General features: G+C 38.1%; 1 protein-coding gene across 1 annotated transcript in view; it reads left to right on the top strand.

The window, feature by feature from the left end:
- Window positions 1-16,897, top strand: part of LOC137912704 (neuronal growth regulator 1-like) — a 102,610-nt gene that overhangs the window by 56,300 nt on the left and 29,413 nt on the right. The window contains exons 4-5 of the mRNA XM_068756838.1: window positions 4,616-4,747; window positions 15,779-15,899. Coding sequence (XP_068612939.1) covers window positions 4,616-4,747; window positions 15,779-15,899 — 253 coding nt within the window. The remainder of the gene's footprint in view (window positions 1-4,615; window positions 4,748-15,778; window positions 15,900-16,897) is intronic.

Below are 16,897 nucleotides of genomic sequence, written 5' to 3'. Positions count from 1 at the left end.
AAATATTATACACATGCCCTTATGAGGCTTATCTACTAGAGCATAATGCATTAATCAACATACATGTGCACTGTGTCAGACTGTGAGCTGTGGAAACCTTTCATTTAGTTCTTAACTCCTGCAGCTTATTTAAAGCTAAAGTACAAGCGACAGTTCGACTTTACGACCGCCCTCATCTCACAGAGTCAGCATACGACAAAACCCTCGGAACCAATTGTCGTTGTCAGTCAACGACCCCCTGTAAAATGTATTTTAAATAGAGTACTATGATAAATACATTAATCTTCCAGTACTTGTGTTTTGTTTCCATTTGTTATTCTGTCTTTCCTACCTGATACTTTCATTCCCATAAATCATTCATCAATTGTTTTATGTTAATTCTAATTCACAACACAATATGTTTGTTTATTTGAAAGTATGCTCCTCTCTAAGCTATACATTTGTGTATGTTTTATTTTATTCGCTCTCTCAGCCCAGCTTCATCCAGCAGCTGAAAGTATGATTCATGCCTATATTTGTCCACACAGAAAGCAACGGAGATAATGCCATGGGTCACTGATGTGGCAGTACTTGCAATCAGACATGATTTAAGGCTCCTTTTTTCCTGGTACAGCTCCCTGGAATTTTAGGCCTTGAATTGACAGCCAGGGAGCAGAGAGGGGGCGTACATCAAGGCCGAGTAAGACCCTGTTTTTCAGGCATACTCTAGATTGTGTGATTCTACCCCGAGTTCTGGCCCACACCTTGGATTGGGTCAGAAGCCAACAGTACACAATGCAGCAGTGTGGGCTGTTCTCCATTTTCAGAAGTTAAAAGGATAAATTGATGTAGCAAATGCTGCTCTGTGCTATAATGGATTATTCACTGTTGCCTTCCCTATCTGTATATTGCAGCCCTGAAGGCAGTGTCCTCACAGCTCCCCTACACAATATGAGAAACTGCTTACTGCAACAGGACTCAGACAGCATTGGCACCTAATATAAAATTAACATTGTTATCATTTCTTTCATTTGCTTAGAGTGGCTAGTTTCTCAGGTTGAAGGGGTCTTTCGGCAGCGTCTCATAGTCCTCATCACACACACAAACAATTCTGGTTAGATCCCACAAACATATCTTTGTTTTTCATGTTTAGTTTGAAACTACATGTTTTACTGTAATTTAAATGGTAAATGTTGGACATTCTGTATAATGTAATTTAATGGATACATACATACATGTACATCATTGCAGTCATATAATGATCAGTGGAATTTAGTGGACTTTGCAAAGATGATTTGTGACAATTTTACATTTCTTCTCAACTTGATTAATGTTTGACCATCTCCAAGGTGTTATTCGGAACTATTTTCACACCGGAGTCCATCTTTTACTGACATCAGTTTAAATGGAATCCACCTGTGGATTTTACCAAAGAGCCCTGTTGAATGGCAGTCTCTGAGTCACGTAAAGCCTTACGTGCTAATGCAGCCATTGTAAAAGGAAAATATCAGAACCTTTATATAATGTCATAATGTACACCTGCACTTCAACTGTGATGATACATGTTTTTATCAGCTCTCAATAATTAAAAATGCATTTCCTGCGAGGAATATGTTATCAATGTTAGTAATGCATGAAAGTGCAGATTATTCCCTTTCTCTCTCAACTACATTGTTTAAATGTACAATAGATTAACATAATCCATGTTTTTTTTTATCGTCAACTCTAAAGTTCATGTATTCAAACAAACAATATTAATTCAAGTTTTTTCAACCTCTTTTCAGAAAGGTTTCGACACTTGCAAAAAAAGCATGTATATAATTTGCTTTTGGTCCCTATTAACGGGTAATATTTAGCATATTCAGGAAGCATCATCATCTTGCTCACTTGCACGTATTATATTATTTTAGATTGTGATGTCTTAACATTTCCAAATAAGGAACCTTTGTTCTCTTTTGATATATTATTTTCCCCACCTTTCTTTATTATCTACAACAGTGAAATGTTGCAATGTTTTACAAATATTTGATAAATTTAGCTTTATTTCTTCTACTTTGAAACACGTAACTGAAAATTTCAGAGAGGGTCATGCAACACCGTTAGGCAAGCAGACCACTCTGATCCGGCCACTTGGTATGGTAAATTATATTGGAAGCATCAAGCATACTCGGCCTCATGGGTCAGTGCTTTTTATTGCATAGCTCCAGTAAAATACAAAAGTGCACACAACAGATTCCCACATCCTGTGGCTCATAACTTCCCATTACTGTGAAATACTAGGGCATTGTTGCATTAAGGCCGCTGTTTAGGAAACCCATGTGGCATATCGAGGATAAATCTATATATGTCACTGTGACATAGATTGTGAAATCCTGTTGGGATGACCTGCAGACTGGATTTATTCTTGTTCACATGATTTATTGTCTTTATGTTCCCTTTTTTTTATCAGGTGTAGTGGCTGCCTAGATTTGAGCCGAACGTCAATCAAATTGTACAATAATTAATTGACAAAGAGAATTTGACAAACGATTATATATTTTAACATATTATGGCAGTTTAACCTAACTTGCTTTAAAAAGATTTAAGTTATTCCTAAAAAGAATTTCCCGCTGGGCATTGAAAAGATTTCTGATGGAGTGAAATGTCCACCTGCTGAGCCCCCATAATGAGTGAATTTTAAATCCTTAATTACAAACCCGTTTGCCATGTCTTTTCCATGGCTCTGACTCTCACTATCTCGGTTCTCCTATGGCTGCTCACTAAACAATAGAGTGGAACAATTTACACAGCAAACTAGTATTTGAAGTCATATTCAATTTAAATGTTTTCAAATATTATGGAATAAATTGCCAGAAAACGGTCCCTTCTTTCTGCCTGACAGATTATGACCTTTCTCTTCCAGAGATCCCTCATGCCAGCATCTTTTGAATAAAGTTCTTTCATTTCTTAATTTATGCTTTCCTGCATACCAAAGAAATTCCCTGGAATGCTGTTATATATGTTTAAGATATATATACAAAGTACATATGTTTTTATACCTGTTTATTACTTCGGTAGAGTTACACATGCAGGTTGCTTAGTATGTGCAAATCCCTGTTACTTTTGACATCCAACTTGCACTGCACCATTTAAGCACCATACTGACACTCTTCTGCACATCCCCTCCTACATCATTGGGATTAAATTTAAAAAAGGAAAACTGCTAGCAATGATTAAATACCACTTTAATGATGCAGAGCCCAGCCATGAGGCGTGCACCGCCACTAAAATGGAGCTCTTTGTGTTATGTCTCTATCCCTGTGCTCTCCTGGCATAGTAATGTTTTTTTCCGACTACATCCAATGCTTGCGTGTGGATCAATTTTTCAGACATTTTTCTACGCTCTTTTTTCAATATCTTTGCCAAGACCTTGTTGTCACTGCCACAACAGCTTACTAGTTTGGATCTAAAATCCCACCAGGGTCACAAGATAAGCAAATAGCTTTAACAAGTATTCGACTCACTCGCAGGGGAGATTCTTAATTGTGTGTTTCCTCTGTGACTTTTAAAGACATTCACACAGCATTCATTCGAAACCACCATTACTTCATGTACGCAGTTCTATAAAGAAGCTTTGGACACACTCCTTGTTTGTCATATTGTTACGTGTATCTCTGTTTCACATCTCAAATGAAATTCCACATAAAGCAAAGGCAACTTGTGTAAACAACTCATTGCTTTGCTGCACGACCCAGTCGCCCTTGAGCTTCAACTCACAGACCAATGGCCTGACACTTCCCTTAAGAATGTTCCGGTGCGTAGCAGAATTCCAGTTGATTTCAAGTTGTTTGGCTCCAAAGCAGCAAAGCGTTCCAACAAGATTTCACTTCCCCCTCCATGCTTGACCTTAGGTGAAATGTTATCTGTGCAACACTTGGTTAGTTTTTTTGCCAGAAGTATCCGGATCCCTGTTGTCCAAGCAATTCAGCTTTTGACTCATCAGTCGATTGAATATTCTTTCAAAGGTCTTCAAAATGTGTTAAAAGTGAGAATGCTAGAATATTCGAATTTTTTGTGTATTCTTCTTGGTAAGAGCATTTTGAATACTGAAGCCATGAACTCAGATCTTCACTTTTCCAGTTCAATATATTTCAGTCACCTTCTCCCTCATCTCTTCTGGAATGTCTTGATTTGCGGAGAAACTTACATAGAACTACATAAAATGCATGTTTTTGGGCAATGTGTGAAAAACAGCAGGTCACAAATTGAGTACAAACAACAAACTACTTCATACAGTATTGACAAAATGTGTATGTAAGGCACGTGTGTATGTGTGTGTGTGTGTGTGTTTTTGTGTTCTGGTGGGTTGGCAGAAGATAATGTACAGTCTCACTGTGCGGGCCCAAATTTACTTTGGTAAAACTTCTTCCCTAATGAAATTAAAACTTTCATTTTGTATTTACTCTGATTGATTTTGATTTATATTAAATTGTGATTGTAAATTAGACACACTTTAGTTTGAGATAAGCACAAAAATGGAAGCAATAAGAAGAGCAATCCAGTGCTGTCTTCTGGTTCTTTGTGCACGTTGTCTTTGTGTCTCTATTCTTTTTGTCCACTTTGTAAGTACTTCATTTTTCTTTCTTTCTATTTCCAGCCAAGAAGTATGACATTGGCAAATATCTTAACATCACTGACATCACAAGGGATCAGGCTGGAGACTATGAATGCAGCGCTTTAAATGACATCGCCTCTCCTGACACCAACACAGTAAAAGTCACAGTCAACTGTAAGTATATCACCTTCTTGGGTTTCTTTTTCACATTAGCCTTGCAGATGCATGTAAGACCTGCAGAGACAATTCACTGATACCAGTATCATGTCCCTGATGGTGCACTTCGAGAAAGTTTACCATCTATAAGCTTGAAAAAGTTCAACCTGGAACTTGATGTGTATTCATATTTTATGTGAGAATTCCCTTTTTGTCTGTGCAAGCAGCTGATTAATTCACTGTCTGACTGTACCAAGCACTATTCCATTATCCAGGTAATGAGTCTTTCAAAAGTGTGAGGAGACAGTAATGAGGAACAGGGGCATTAACAAATTATACAGGGCTTGGTTATCGTGGTCACATGGAAATCACCACTCAAAGGTAGGACCAGAATTGGGAGTCTGACAATTACTGTCATTGTCTCTGTTTTTGAAAGTACTTCTTTATTTTACTGTGCATAGAGATTTTTGCATCGATGCCCTCTGTGCTAAATAAGGCAGCCACAGAGGGGAGAGGAGTGAAGGAAAAAGGTAATTGTTCAACTTTTCTGATGCAAGATTTAAGAAATGGTTATGGGGTTTTTTTATACACAGATTTTTCAAATCTTCACAAACTTTAAAAGTTTGAGTCCAATAATGTATTTTCACCTCTCTGCATAATATAACTTTCATTCTGGTTTCATTATGAAACAAAGTGTAATGGCCATTATTCCTGTGTAATGCGTGGTTCTAATGCGCTGGGACTGAGTAGAGTGTTAGAGACAAGTTATTTATAGCTCCACTGAGACATGGGTTCGAGAGTAAAAAATAACTAGAACTTTGAGTGGTGGTGTTTTATCTGGCCAAAAAGAGGGGATATTTGCGATGATTGATAAGGGATGTCATTGTCAGACAGCAAATTGCAAAGTGATTGAACAGGGATATGTGGGCTAGTCTTCAAATGAAGTGAACTGATTTAGCGGGACTTTTCTTTGCTTTCAGATCAAGTCACAACAGCTTGATCACCAGAGTGATACTTCGGATGAGAGTATGGTGTAGTTTGTCAAGTGCTAAGGCAGGATTTGCCCAGAGTTATCTGAAGCAGAGCCACAGAGCCGTTTCTGTCATTGACCAGCTTCTCATGCTCTGTTGTTGATATGAACCATGGAAGTGCATTCAGTGCAAGAAGCTATAAATTGATTTATGAAAAACCTTTATTATTTATCTTAATTGTATAGTTCATATAATTATTTAGGTTAAGCAGATAACAATTTGCTTCACTTCTGACAGAAAATAGTCTTTAATAAAAAAAAATGACATTGCTGTATAGCAGCGGTGTCAAACCTATTTTCTCTAAGGCCCACATTAGCATTATGTTTGCCCTCCAAAGGCCAAATGTAAACCGTAACACAGTAAAAAATGTGTACAATAAAATATTCAGTTTTGATATCACCTTTTTAAAAGGTCGTGACTTAAAAATTGTTAGCGATAAAGCCATACTGTAAATGAGAAAAATCCCAAGTATGGACCAAAGTTTGTGATGGGAATAAATTAATACATCTAATATTATTAATTATTAATCAAATGCAATCATTTGAATGGATAAAGATAACAAAGATAATCAATACAAAATAAAACCAAAAAGCCACCACCTTGTCTTGTCATGGACATGCGCAAACCAAAAAAAACAACCGAAGTGGGCAAGATAAAGAACATTCCCCGAGTCAATGCCGCGGAAAAGATATCACTTTCAGAATCAGCACTGGACAGCTCCACATATGGCCGACTACCTATGGAGCTGCCCAGTGCTGATCTTGAGCACCATATGTAGCTGGCTACATATTGAACTGTCCAGTGCTGAAGTTCACATTCAGGATCAGCACTGGACAGCTCCATATATAGCCGACTACCTATGGAGCTGTCTCGTGCTCATCCTGAGCGCCATATGTCGCAGGGATCAACATGTCAGCATATGCTGGAAAAAACAAAAACGTTCAAATAACTTTCAATAGTCACCGCCAGCAGATTATTCATTTCCTGACTGCAGCGTGTTGCTATTGTTATTGCCATGTTGTGGAATTTTTCCGTTTGATCAGTTCACTACTTAAGTTACAAACATTGCATATTCAATTGTATAGTTGTAAAAATATATGGATAGATTATTGCTGTTATTATAACATAAATCCTTTCAAATGATCAGGTTAAGAATACCACACTACGCCATTGATCAATAAGCAAACTTATTCAAGTAAATATTAAATAATAAATAAAGAAAAATATCATCCAACACAAGTTATGACATTAAGTTTGTTCAAAACTCTTTTGTCACAGTTGAGAGGGGCATAACTGCAGTACAACCAACAAATGTGGGCTGTTAAGAACATGTGTGACAGATGCAGCATTTTACAAAAACAAATGTCTGCACACAGCTCTCGCGGGCCACAAACAAATGACTTGGAGGGCCACATTTGGCCCCCAGGCCTTGAGTTTGACATGTGCTGTATCGGCTGTAAACTCTCACGCATTGCTTCTGACTTCTGTACTGCTCGGCAGAGATTCTCTCTACATCCAGCCTAGTTGCGACACACCAAAGACCTTTCATTGAAATGCTTTGAAGTATTATATTGATAATATAAGCAATTTAACATACAAAAGCAGCAACTGAATCCTAACAGAATGTCCTAATAATACAGGACAATGAACACCATAATCTCCTTTCAGGAAATGAAAACACCCTTTTGCAAGATATGACAATAGATATTTTTGAATTGACCAATGGATATTTCTGAACCTGAGGTGTGGGTGAAATGTCAGAACCAGTAAAGCAGCATGTACTTCTAAATCGTGTCTGGGCCCATTATCATTAAAGATGGTTTATATGCTTAAAAACAGTGCTTTTTTTTTTACAGTCCAGTGACACATTTGGCATGTCTCTTGACAAATCTTTGCACATTTGTCTTCAGTAATTACTTCATGGAGGTGATAGAGCAGCCTGTGCCTCCACTGAGTGTAAATCTCACAGCTTCCTTCCATTGAATGTATAAATATTTCATAATGTCTGGCACCCTGTTTGAGCTATGGCCAACATTCAGCTGCACAGAGTCAGACTTTCCTGGCCTCACAAGCCCCTTATGGATGAAAAGTCCAATGTTTTATTGGGTCTGTTTAGCAGTTATAGCCCTTGGAAACTACAATACCTAAAAAAAAAAAATGCTGCTGTCTGTAATGCAGAACAAAGTGAATTTGCATGTTGACATCTTTTTATGGCAATAAGAGGTATCTGTTCAAAAGTCATAGCTGAGTTACTCACTTCATGTTTAAATCATCAAAAGTTATCATTGTGCATAATAAATCATTGTGTATTTCGTGGCACTTGCTTTATCCATCTTCTCACTATATGGAGACTCAGTATTGCAATGTGCTTGTTTTCGAAGATAAGGCAGCAGAATATATTAATTATGTCCTTTGGAGCGGTTGATATGGCCACAGCAGGCAGAACCTAAGCCAGCTGGTGGCCACCCTCCATTGCCTCCTCTCCACTGCGGTGCAGTCCTTCCTCTTTGAAGGAAGAAGAAGCATTTGGACCATGTCCCAATGTGTTGCATCATTCATGCTCACCCATCAAGCTGTATTCTCTGAGAGCTCAGGAGCCCAGGGTATTGGTACGGGCTCAGTTTCCCACATTCTAAATTAAGAATAAAACGGTAGCCGACACCGCAACACAAACAAAGGAGGGTGATTACATGGCAATACGTAGGAAGTTTACTTAAGGCAATGCATTCAAAGGGTGCATGGTCTTGTAGATATTTTACTTCTGGCAGTGTCTGTTCTGTTCTCACCAACATGAATTGGGCCATTTAAAAAACAAAAAGAGAATAGAACATAAGATTCAGCTTTCATAAAAAGAACATTTGAAGATATAAGCTATCAGACTCGATCGTTAAATGAAATGCAGTCATAAACATTATTCAGCAATTACTTCTTCTTTTTCTCTTTCATCATTCTCATAAGACTAGATAGACGTGAAGGACACTGACATTTTGCGGGTTAACAATCTAGTTAATTGCATGTCCAAACAATTCCCCTCCGCTTTTAAACTGGTCATTTTTGAAACTAAGAGTATAGCTGACCTCTGGGCTAATTGCAGATTAAGGGCACTAATTAAAATAGGCAAACCAAACTAATGAAAACAAAATTAAGCTCCATCATAATAACACGAGGGCCTTCTATATCCCAGAGTCTGCCGCTTGACTTTCAGTGACATGATGAGTTACGTTTGAGTTGTTTTCATCAATTCCAGTACATGCAACCGCTGCTTGAGTTTGTGTAAGGCCAAAAAAAAATGGAATACCTTGATCGGCTCATATTAATTAGATTCCTGGAACTCCAGTGTCTTTTGTCTTTAGCCTTGTGATGATGATGGATGATTGTAGACTGAATTCTCATGAGCTAAACTCAAATGATGGCAGTCATCCAGGCGGTCACACGACAATCAGATTGTCTGAAAAGCTCAACTTGGCGAAAGAAATGATTCAGAGGTGATTTTTACCTGATGAAATTTGTTTTCTGATCCACTTTTCAGATTTACATATTCATCTTCTCTGCAGGTGGGCACCGTTATTGGCTGAAATTCTCACCACACAGTGTGACTCAAAGCCATAAATATAATTTCTAGCTGGCTTCATCAGAGGGATGGATGAAGAGAAAACAACCATGGAAAATCTCCTCATGAGATAAAAAAAAAAAAAAGCTAGTGTTTAATGAATTAACAAAGCCGCTTTGTTGTACAATAATCAGCCACAAAATGCAAAACGGCATCTATAAACTGTTTCTTTTTCAAGTTAAGAAAGTTCTGACCTTCCCCCTCCAGAGAGATTTCCACACCGACTTCATATTGAATGAATGACACGTCAGAGTTACCAGTTACTTGCTACGATAGTCATTTCTTTTGCATGAATCTGGAACTTTGGTTTAGTCCTCCTTACACACTAGCTTCTACGGGTTATTATTTTGGGATTTCTTTCAGGCTGCTTGCTTGTCTCACCACTATTCTTCATTGATGTATGGTAGAGTTCAGGTTTAAACCAGCAGAGGTGCCGCTCCATCTTCAGTATCACTTGTTTTCCTTCCTGGCAAGGTTTTTCTTGCTTTGGAGACTGAGTCTGAGTCTTATGTACGGCTTGGTTTGCCAGATATTTGTAAACCCTCTTCCTCTTCCAGTGCCCTGCAGCTGTGAATTCTGCTCACATACTCACCATGGTTGTGTTTATACAAAGAAGGGGACCTCACTTTCTCTTCTGCTTGCAGTAATTGAATAACAAAACTTTGATCACTTTTAATTAATTATGAGCATGCACAATAGAACAGTTCTAAGCAATTAAGGGGAATGTATTGACAAGTTTCTGGGCATCATTGATATGGAGGGGCATTCTGTGACTGCATTTTCCTTTAATCACCTCGTATTTTGTTTGTTCCAACCCTGCCTTTCCCTCTAAAGCGCCTGTCATCTGGCCTGTTTGGGATTCAAGCCTTGCCCTGGTATATCCACAGCATGCGCCTCTCCCTGCCCTCACAGAGCTCTTTGGGGGTGTCATAACCATCTCCAATAGATAAGAAGATAAACCTGTTTACTTGTGGTCAGGAACACTACTTCCTGGCCACCCAGCATAACAAAGTCAAGTAAAGACAAGAAAGGATACAGCTATTAAGGGAGGGAGCATGTTTGCTGTGTTTCATTTTACACTCAAAAATTTCCATAGCCTCAGTGTAGAGGTGGATCAAAGGGAGAATGAATATTCATTCCACTGTGACATGTGTTGTAGGCAGTAATTTAACATCAGACACAGAGTCTCAATTGAGCATATGACAGTTTGTCGTATGAAACACTCTGACTTATAATTTAAAAGAGAAACCTCCTCGAATTGGATTCTTATCCAATCCTAAGTAGAGTTAAAGCCAGTACCCTGGAGCTGTTTGGATGTAAATCCATTCCTCTACATCTCTCCAAAGCTCTTGTCTTGATTGCTATTTGGATTTCTAGTTGCGTGTGGGGCATGAATAAGAGAGCAGAATCAGGATTTCTTTTTGCAGCATTAATCTTCTTGTTAGTACCGTTTCAGAATTATTTGGCAAGCACAGAAAAGTCATATTTTTGTGACCTAAAATGAACTTTATAACATGGCTAAAGGTAAAGGCCCAAGTTTCATGCCTGTATTTTTACACATGACAGTTTATAGACTGTCCACATCCCCTCAAAAAGCTGGATCAAATGTTTGTTGCTTTGTTTATTGGCATTTTTTTGTCACATTTGAACTTGGTTTTCATTCAAAATGTTTGCTTTTCTTACATTCAACAATGACTGTCAACATCAGCACAAATTGAGGTGTTTCGGTCATGGAAGCATCTGTGTCTTTGTCCAATTGTTTTGTTTGTGCAAGTTGTTCTATTGTAGTGGATGACCTGCAGCTGAGACCACTTTGTTATTCAGGACCTGAGGTTTGTAAGCCGAGAATGCCAGTGGTGTGGTGCCAGCGGGCCAGTTGGCAACCTTAGTGATGCGTGTGACGGGACGCTTGTTTTGTTTTGTTTATACCTTGAACATTTTTGTTAATTAATTGATAAGCTTTTTATTTTACTTTTTCTAGACTATTATTATTATTATTTCCCCTTCGACAACACATAGCATGTTTCTCTCCACCATCCCTACACTTTTTGGGAGTATAACTTATGCTTGTATGTCTGTGATCATATATCAGTTAGCATGTATAATTATAAATACTTAGCTTGTTCATACAGGTGATATAGTGACTTTATGAACTCATGTACCATGTCTCAAATTTGAATTAACTTAAAGAGAGGTAGGGATTTGCGTACATGAAACCATTTAGTGTAAAACTCAGATAATGAATTGGATTCTTCGTACTGTCAAACCACACAATCCTGACCACTAAACCAGTTATTTATATGCCTCGCATTGTATTAAAAGAAGGAACACAATGTTCCCGAGCTGTTCTGAATAGAAATCTTAATTAATTAATGAATCTTGGCAGCACAGCCATTCCTGACGGACAAAAAAAAAGCAGGACAATGAAGCCCACAGATGGCAGTGGGGAACACTGCCTCTGTATGTAAGCTGATAAGTCACGCACTGATGAGTCCATTTCTTAATTGCAATGAAAACTGATTTTCAAATCTGAATGAAGAGGTGGGATTATTAATTGATCTTTTAATTAATACTCTTGCGTTCTCTGGATTCTCTTTCCAAACAATGGTTTGCAGCTAAATAAATCGTATTAGTGCTTGAAGAACAGCAATTAATCATTAATAGTCACATGAGGACTACTTACAGCACATGGCTCAATTAAATCCTGTAAACGAAGGTGGGATGATTTTTCAGCAAACCCCTATCATGAAATAGACAAGGGGTCAAAAATCTTATGCATCATTAACATGCTTGTAATTACCGTAGGCACTTTTGGTTACACCACCGTTGCTTTGATTACGAGCCCTGAGTGATGCAGCTGTAATGGAAGTCTGTTCGGTATTGACACCAAACTGGTTATTTTTTACCCAGCCTTTTTTTACCCAGCCTTCACAACCCATTTTTCTGTTGTGCCTGTGCTATTCCTGGACCCAACCCCTCACCCCCCATCGTGTGGAGTCACCCTGACTCCAAGTGTGATTTACAACACTAGCACAGCATTCTCCAGACACTAAATTACCTGGATTATTGGGCCTTCATGACTTTTAGTGCAGTACTTTTGCATTGCTCGCCAAATCTTGATAGTGTATTGCACAATATATGATGATATAGCACATACCAGCGAGTTGAAATTTGAAATTATTATATTGAACTCCAATTTATGGCTGTAATCGCTCTTAACAGATCCAGTGCCAAGCTCAAATATTGAAATACTTAATATTATATATATTGCCTTTTTGGACAAACAACATTTCATGAGGTTTCAATGATTGTATGACTTCAGTGGAGATAGGGACAATTACTTGAAGCCAAACTCATTTGATAGAATTATATTATGGTAAACCTTTATGAGTGTGAGTTATTGTTACTTTTATGAGTGCGAGTTATTGTTATTAAGGAGACATATGAATCCTTAATAATCACTGCATGTTGATCAGCAACACGACATTCAAGTAAAACATTAATCCAATCCACTGAATGTAATGAATGAAGCATGGTATTCCATGGTATTCATAAAGTACACAACTTCATTAAAGGGACAAATTTGGATAGGCTTTTGAGAAGTGATTTTAGATATTTACGTTTTAGCATAGCTAGTATTGACACATCTGCTTGGACTACCATGTCCACTGTCCCAGCATCCGTGCAGAGTGACAGCCAGGTCACCCTGGTGCTTTCAGGGGCTTCAGATAATCAATGGCCCCACACAATAACACCAAAACAGGATTACAAGGATTCACTAAGCTTCAGGTGGTCATTGATTGTATCGTATTTGTTATTGGCTTATATTTCTGTGCTTTAGAGTACCGTTGCGATTTTCTCTCCTTTCATATTCTTAAAATATTTTTCACATCTTCTCTGGTGAGCGTAGACTCTGATGTTACTTTGATCATCCCATTTATTCTTTGGTGCATGCTGTTGTGGTTCTTGTACAAATATACTGATGGCTGTGCAACATCTTTATGATGTGTCGGGTAGGGGGGGGGGGGGGGGGGGGGATCTGTGAAGTTCAAACTTAAAGTTTGTGAAGTGAGATTAAATAGGGTTGAAACTTTTGGCTTTTGGAATATAATTCATAAAAACAAGGCACCACAAACCCTACGTATGCACATACATACACATACACAGCCAGCACAGACAACAATTCAATGTCCTCAGCATGACATCCATTTAATTCTGTGATATATGGACCGGAATAACAGAATGACTCACCTTGTTACCTTTGTTGGTTTTTTGTCTCTCTGTTAGCAAGATAACTCAAAAGGTTATGGATGGATCTGGATGACATTTTCAGCAAATGTTTGGAATCTTACCATGAACAGTTTATACAATTTTGGATCCAGAAGAGGTTATGGATTCTGGATCAGTTTGACATTTTCAGTAACACTGCAGTCAAAGGAGCTTAGAAATGTGTTTTTCAATATCTCAGACTATTATTGACCAATGTTTATGGAATATGACAGTCATGTAGGGTGGGGGCCTCTATCTCACCATCGAATTTCATCTGGATCCGGAATGAGGTCAGGAAATATAAAATTTTAACATTGAAAACCCCATTTATGGATTCAAAAATCAGTTAGAAATCAACTCCGATTCACGTTTACTTGTCATGGTTGGTGTATAAAGATATCAAGAACAGCTTATTATATTTCTATGATCACCGTGTCAATGGTGTACATCCAATTAGGAGATGGATGAGCTGCTTGGCGGAGGTCTACACTCTGAGTGCTTTTCTAGTTATTTCTGCATTTATTTATTTTTGCCCACAGAAGAAAGATTGTAGCACAACTGGTACTCATGCAAGGACGGATAATCTGCATACAGTAGTTATATGAATGCATTCATTAGGATGCAGGAGGAGGTTGGTGGAAGGGCATCCATCATCACCAGAGGCCACCGTCTCCTTAGTGTACCTCTCCTACATGACCGTACCCAACGTGTACAAATACCCAGATGTATCATCTTCTACACAACTGTTACATGATCACACTTTGTATATCTCTATGGTCTCTCAATGTTTGGCAGAGAGACTATGCTGCATTTTCTTCATTTGAAGGAAGGGCAGGTATCAGCAATCTGTCTGACAAAAATCCATGTATTTGCATTAATGACTCATGACTTAAAATGCATGGTTTTTAAAGCTCATTATCAGACATGCAAATAGTCCATAGTACATCTCGCTCTCAGACACAGCCGGACAATTTAATGAAGATGCATGATTGTCCCTAAGATTCTGGCCTTCTTTTGTGATTCAGAGGCTTTTAATCAGAATCTGCATCCATGGCACACACTAATTTTGCTTGTATTTTATGTCAATGGCACATTCCAATTGTGTATTCAGAAGAGTGTTTTATTTGTCAGGCCAATCCTACTTTACACAATACAAAATGTCACTGATTGAGCCCTGTGCCTTTAAATGATGGGTTGTGTTAGTGACTTTGCTGCCACAGTGTGAATTATCTCAGTTTGTAACAGTCCTTAATAGGTCAGTATTTAATGCAAACTTGAATTCAATCTCACAGCTTCCTTAAATCAAACAGAATCTCACAAAGTCCCTGCAGATGCAACATGTTGCTGCAGGTAAGGGTGAGAGAGAAGTCGGTATAACACAGAACTACCGCTACAATCCTGCTTCCCTGAACCACACCCACTCTCTCTAAACCTTTACTGAACACCAACCAGACCGCACCACCACACCTTGCCACTGTTGAATACCAAAACAATGAAATAAATAAATCAGTCATCTATTACGAGTGAGAATGAATTCCTCCATGCATCCGCTTCCATTTGGATAATCATTGTTTTTACTGTTAAAGTGGATGAATTTATTTTATTTACCATCCAGCTTTTATTAATTCAGTATTATTTAAATAACAGTCATTATGTGACTATGATAATGCTAAAAGTACTGGTTTAGCTATTTGTTGTCCAAGTGCATAGTATATCAATAAAATACTGCAGTAATTTTTGATAACTCCAATGCATAATTATATTTAATTTAAGGCTGTGTTACTATAAACAGGGTGCATATTTGAATTACAGGAGTGGGCTGCTGGTGAGCCTTTCCTTATATAAAGCTGCCTTCAAGACACTGGCAAAGAGATTTATACAACAATTGAGCACATGAAAGAAGCCCATTTTGGAGTCACAAAACCGGCCTGTGCCATTGAGTCTTTGAACTTCTATTAAGCTATTTATCATTACACTTCATTTACACTTTGTAGTGCACTGACCAGGGTGGCATTGATTGTCCTATTGAAGATCAACCACACCAGTGCAAGGTGTCACATTAATGCTTAAATGTATTCTTGTGTTTTTCCTTGTGTTCGTGATAAAACAACTCTCTCTTATTTTTGTTACTTTCACCAGTTGCCCCAGCTATCCATGAAATGAAAAGCTCTGGAGTGAGTCTGGGACGCACAGCTCTGCTAAGGTGTGAAGCAGCTGCGGTTCCTTCTCCAACTTTCGAGTGGTACAAAGCTGAAAAAAGGTGAGCACATTTTGGTTGTGTGTTATTTAGGATAGAGTGCATTAGCAGCAGCACTGGGATGCACACTAAATGCAGCTCTGTGTGCACATGTATTGTACATTTATTTTTAGCTTTGTGACAAGAAATGTAAGGTTTTGAATGTTATTCAGCTGCCAGATTTTCTATATTGTTAGGAATCATGGTATATATATTTTTTTTTATTTCCTATTGTAAACAAAAACCCAATAATAGATGCTGATGTTGAACAGTTTCTAGGTCAAGTAAGCATAAATGTATGATAGGATGGGGGTGGTTTTCGTTTGGCTTCTTTTTCACATAGATCTTTCATTTGGTAATTCCTATGTCATTTGGGTTTTGGAGAGATCTCCGCAATGCTTTTGCAAGTCTTGTGTTCATTGTCCTCACCTTACATCATTTTAAACAGTTGTTTGGCAGAATAATATACATCCATCAGTCTAGATTCAAGTGTCAGTTCTTGAATTCAACTACCAAATTGCCCCCGATTACCCACTCCCGGTGAGCACAGTTTCAATCATCAGCTCACACTGTGCTAATTGTAATTATGGGGTGGATTCAATTTATTCAAATTGCTAAGGAGCCAAGTTGCTATGATTCTAGTCGTTACTTAATTCAAGGACTTCTTTTGTAACTTCTCACATGGTTAAATGGCGATTTCTTAATTTAATCACCATTATGGAAAGGATATTAATGTCAGGATTTAAGCACACAGCATATGTAGCGAACGCATGACATACTGGATGTGACTACTTCGTGTTTTACGTCACTGTCATCAGTTGAATTTGAATGGCAGCCGCCGTATTTTAACATTATTAAAAAAATTGTATTTTGCTCATTCCATAAACCACAAGCTTTGAATAGTCTTTTACCATTAGATTCACACTAAGGTCAATTAAACTTTCTGTTGTTCGACACAGACACAATGTGCACGGTGGTGGTATGTAAAAAGTGTTGTTGTTCTAATACATGTCACGCATACA

The sequence above is a fragment of the Brachionichthys hirsutus genome, unplaced genomic scaffold (genome assembly GCF_040956055.1).
Source record: "Brachionichthys hirsutus isolate HB-005 unplaced genomic scaffold, CSIRO-AGI_Bhir_v1 contig_468, whole genome shotgun sequence".
NCBI classification, from domain to species: domain Eukaryota; kingdom Metazoa; phylum Chordata; class Actinopteri; order Lophiiformes; family Brachionichthyidae; genus Brachionichthys; species Brachionichthys hirsutus.
This window is presented reverse-complemented; position numbering and strand designations above follow the sequence as displayed.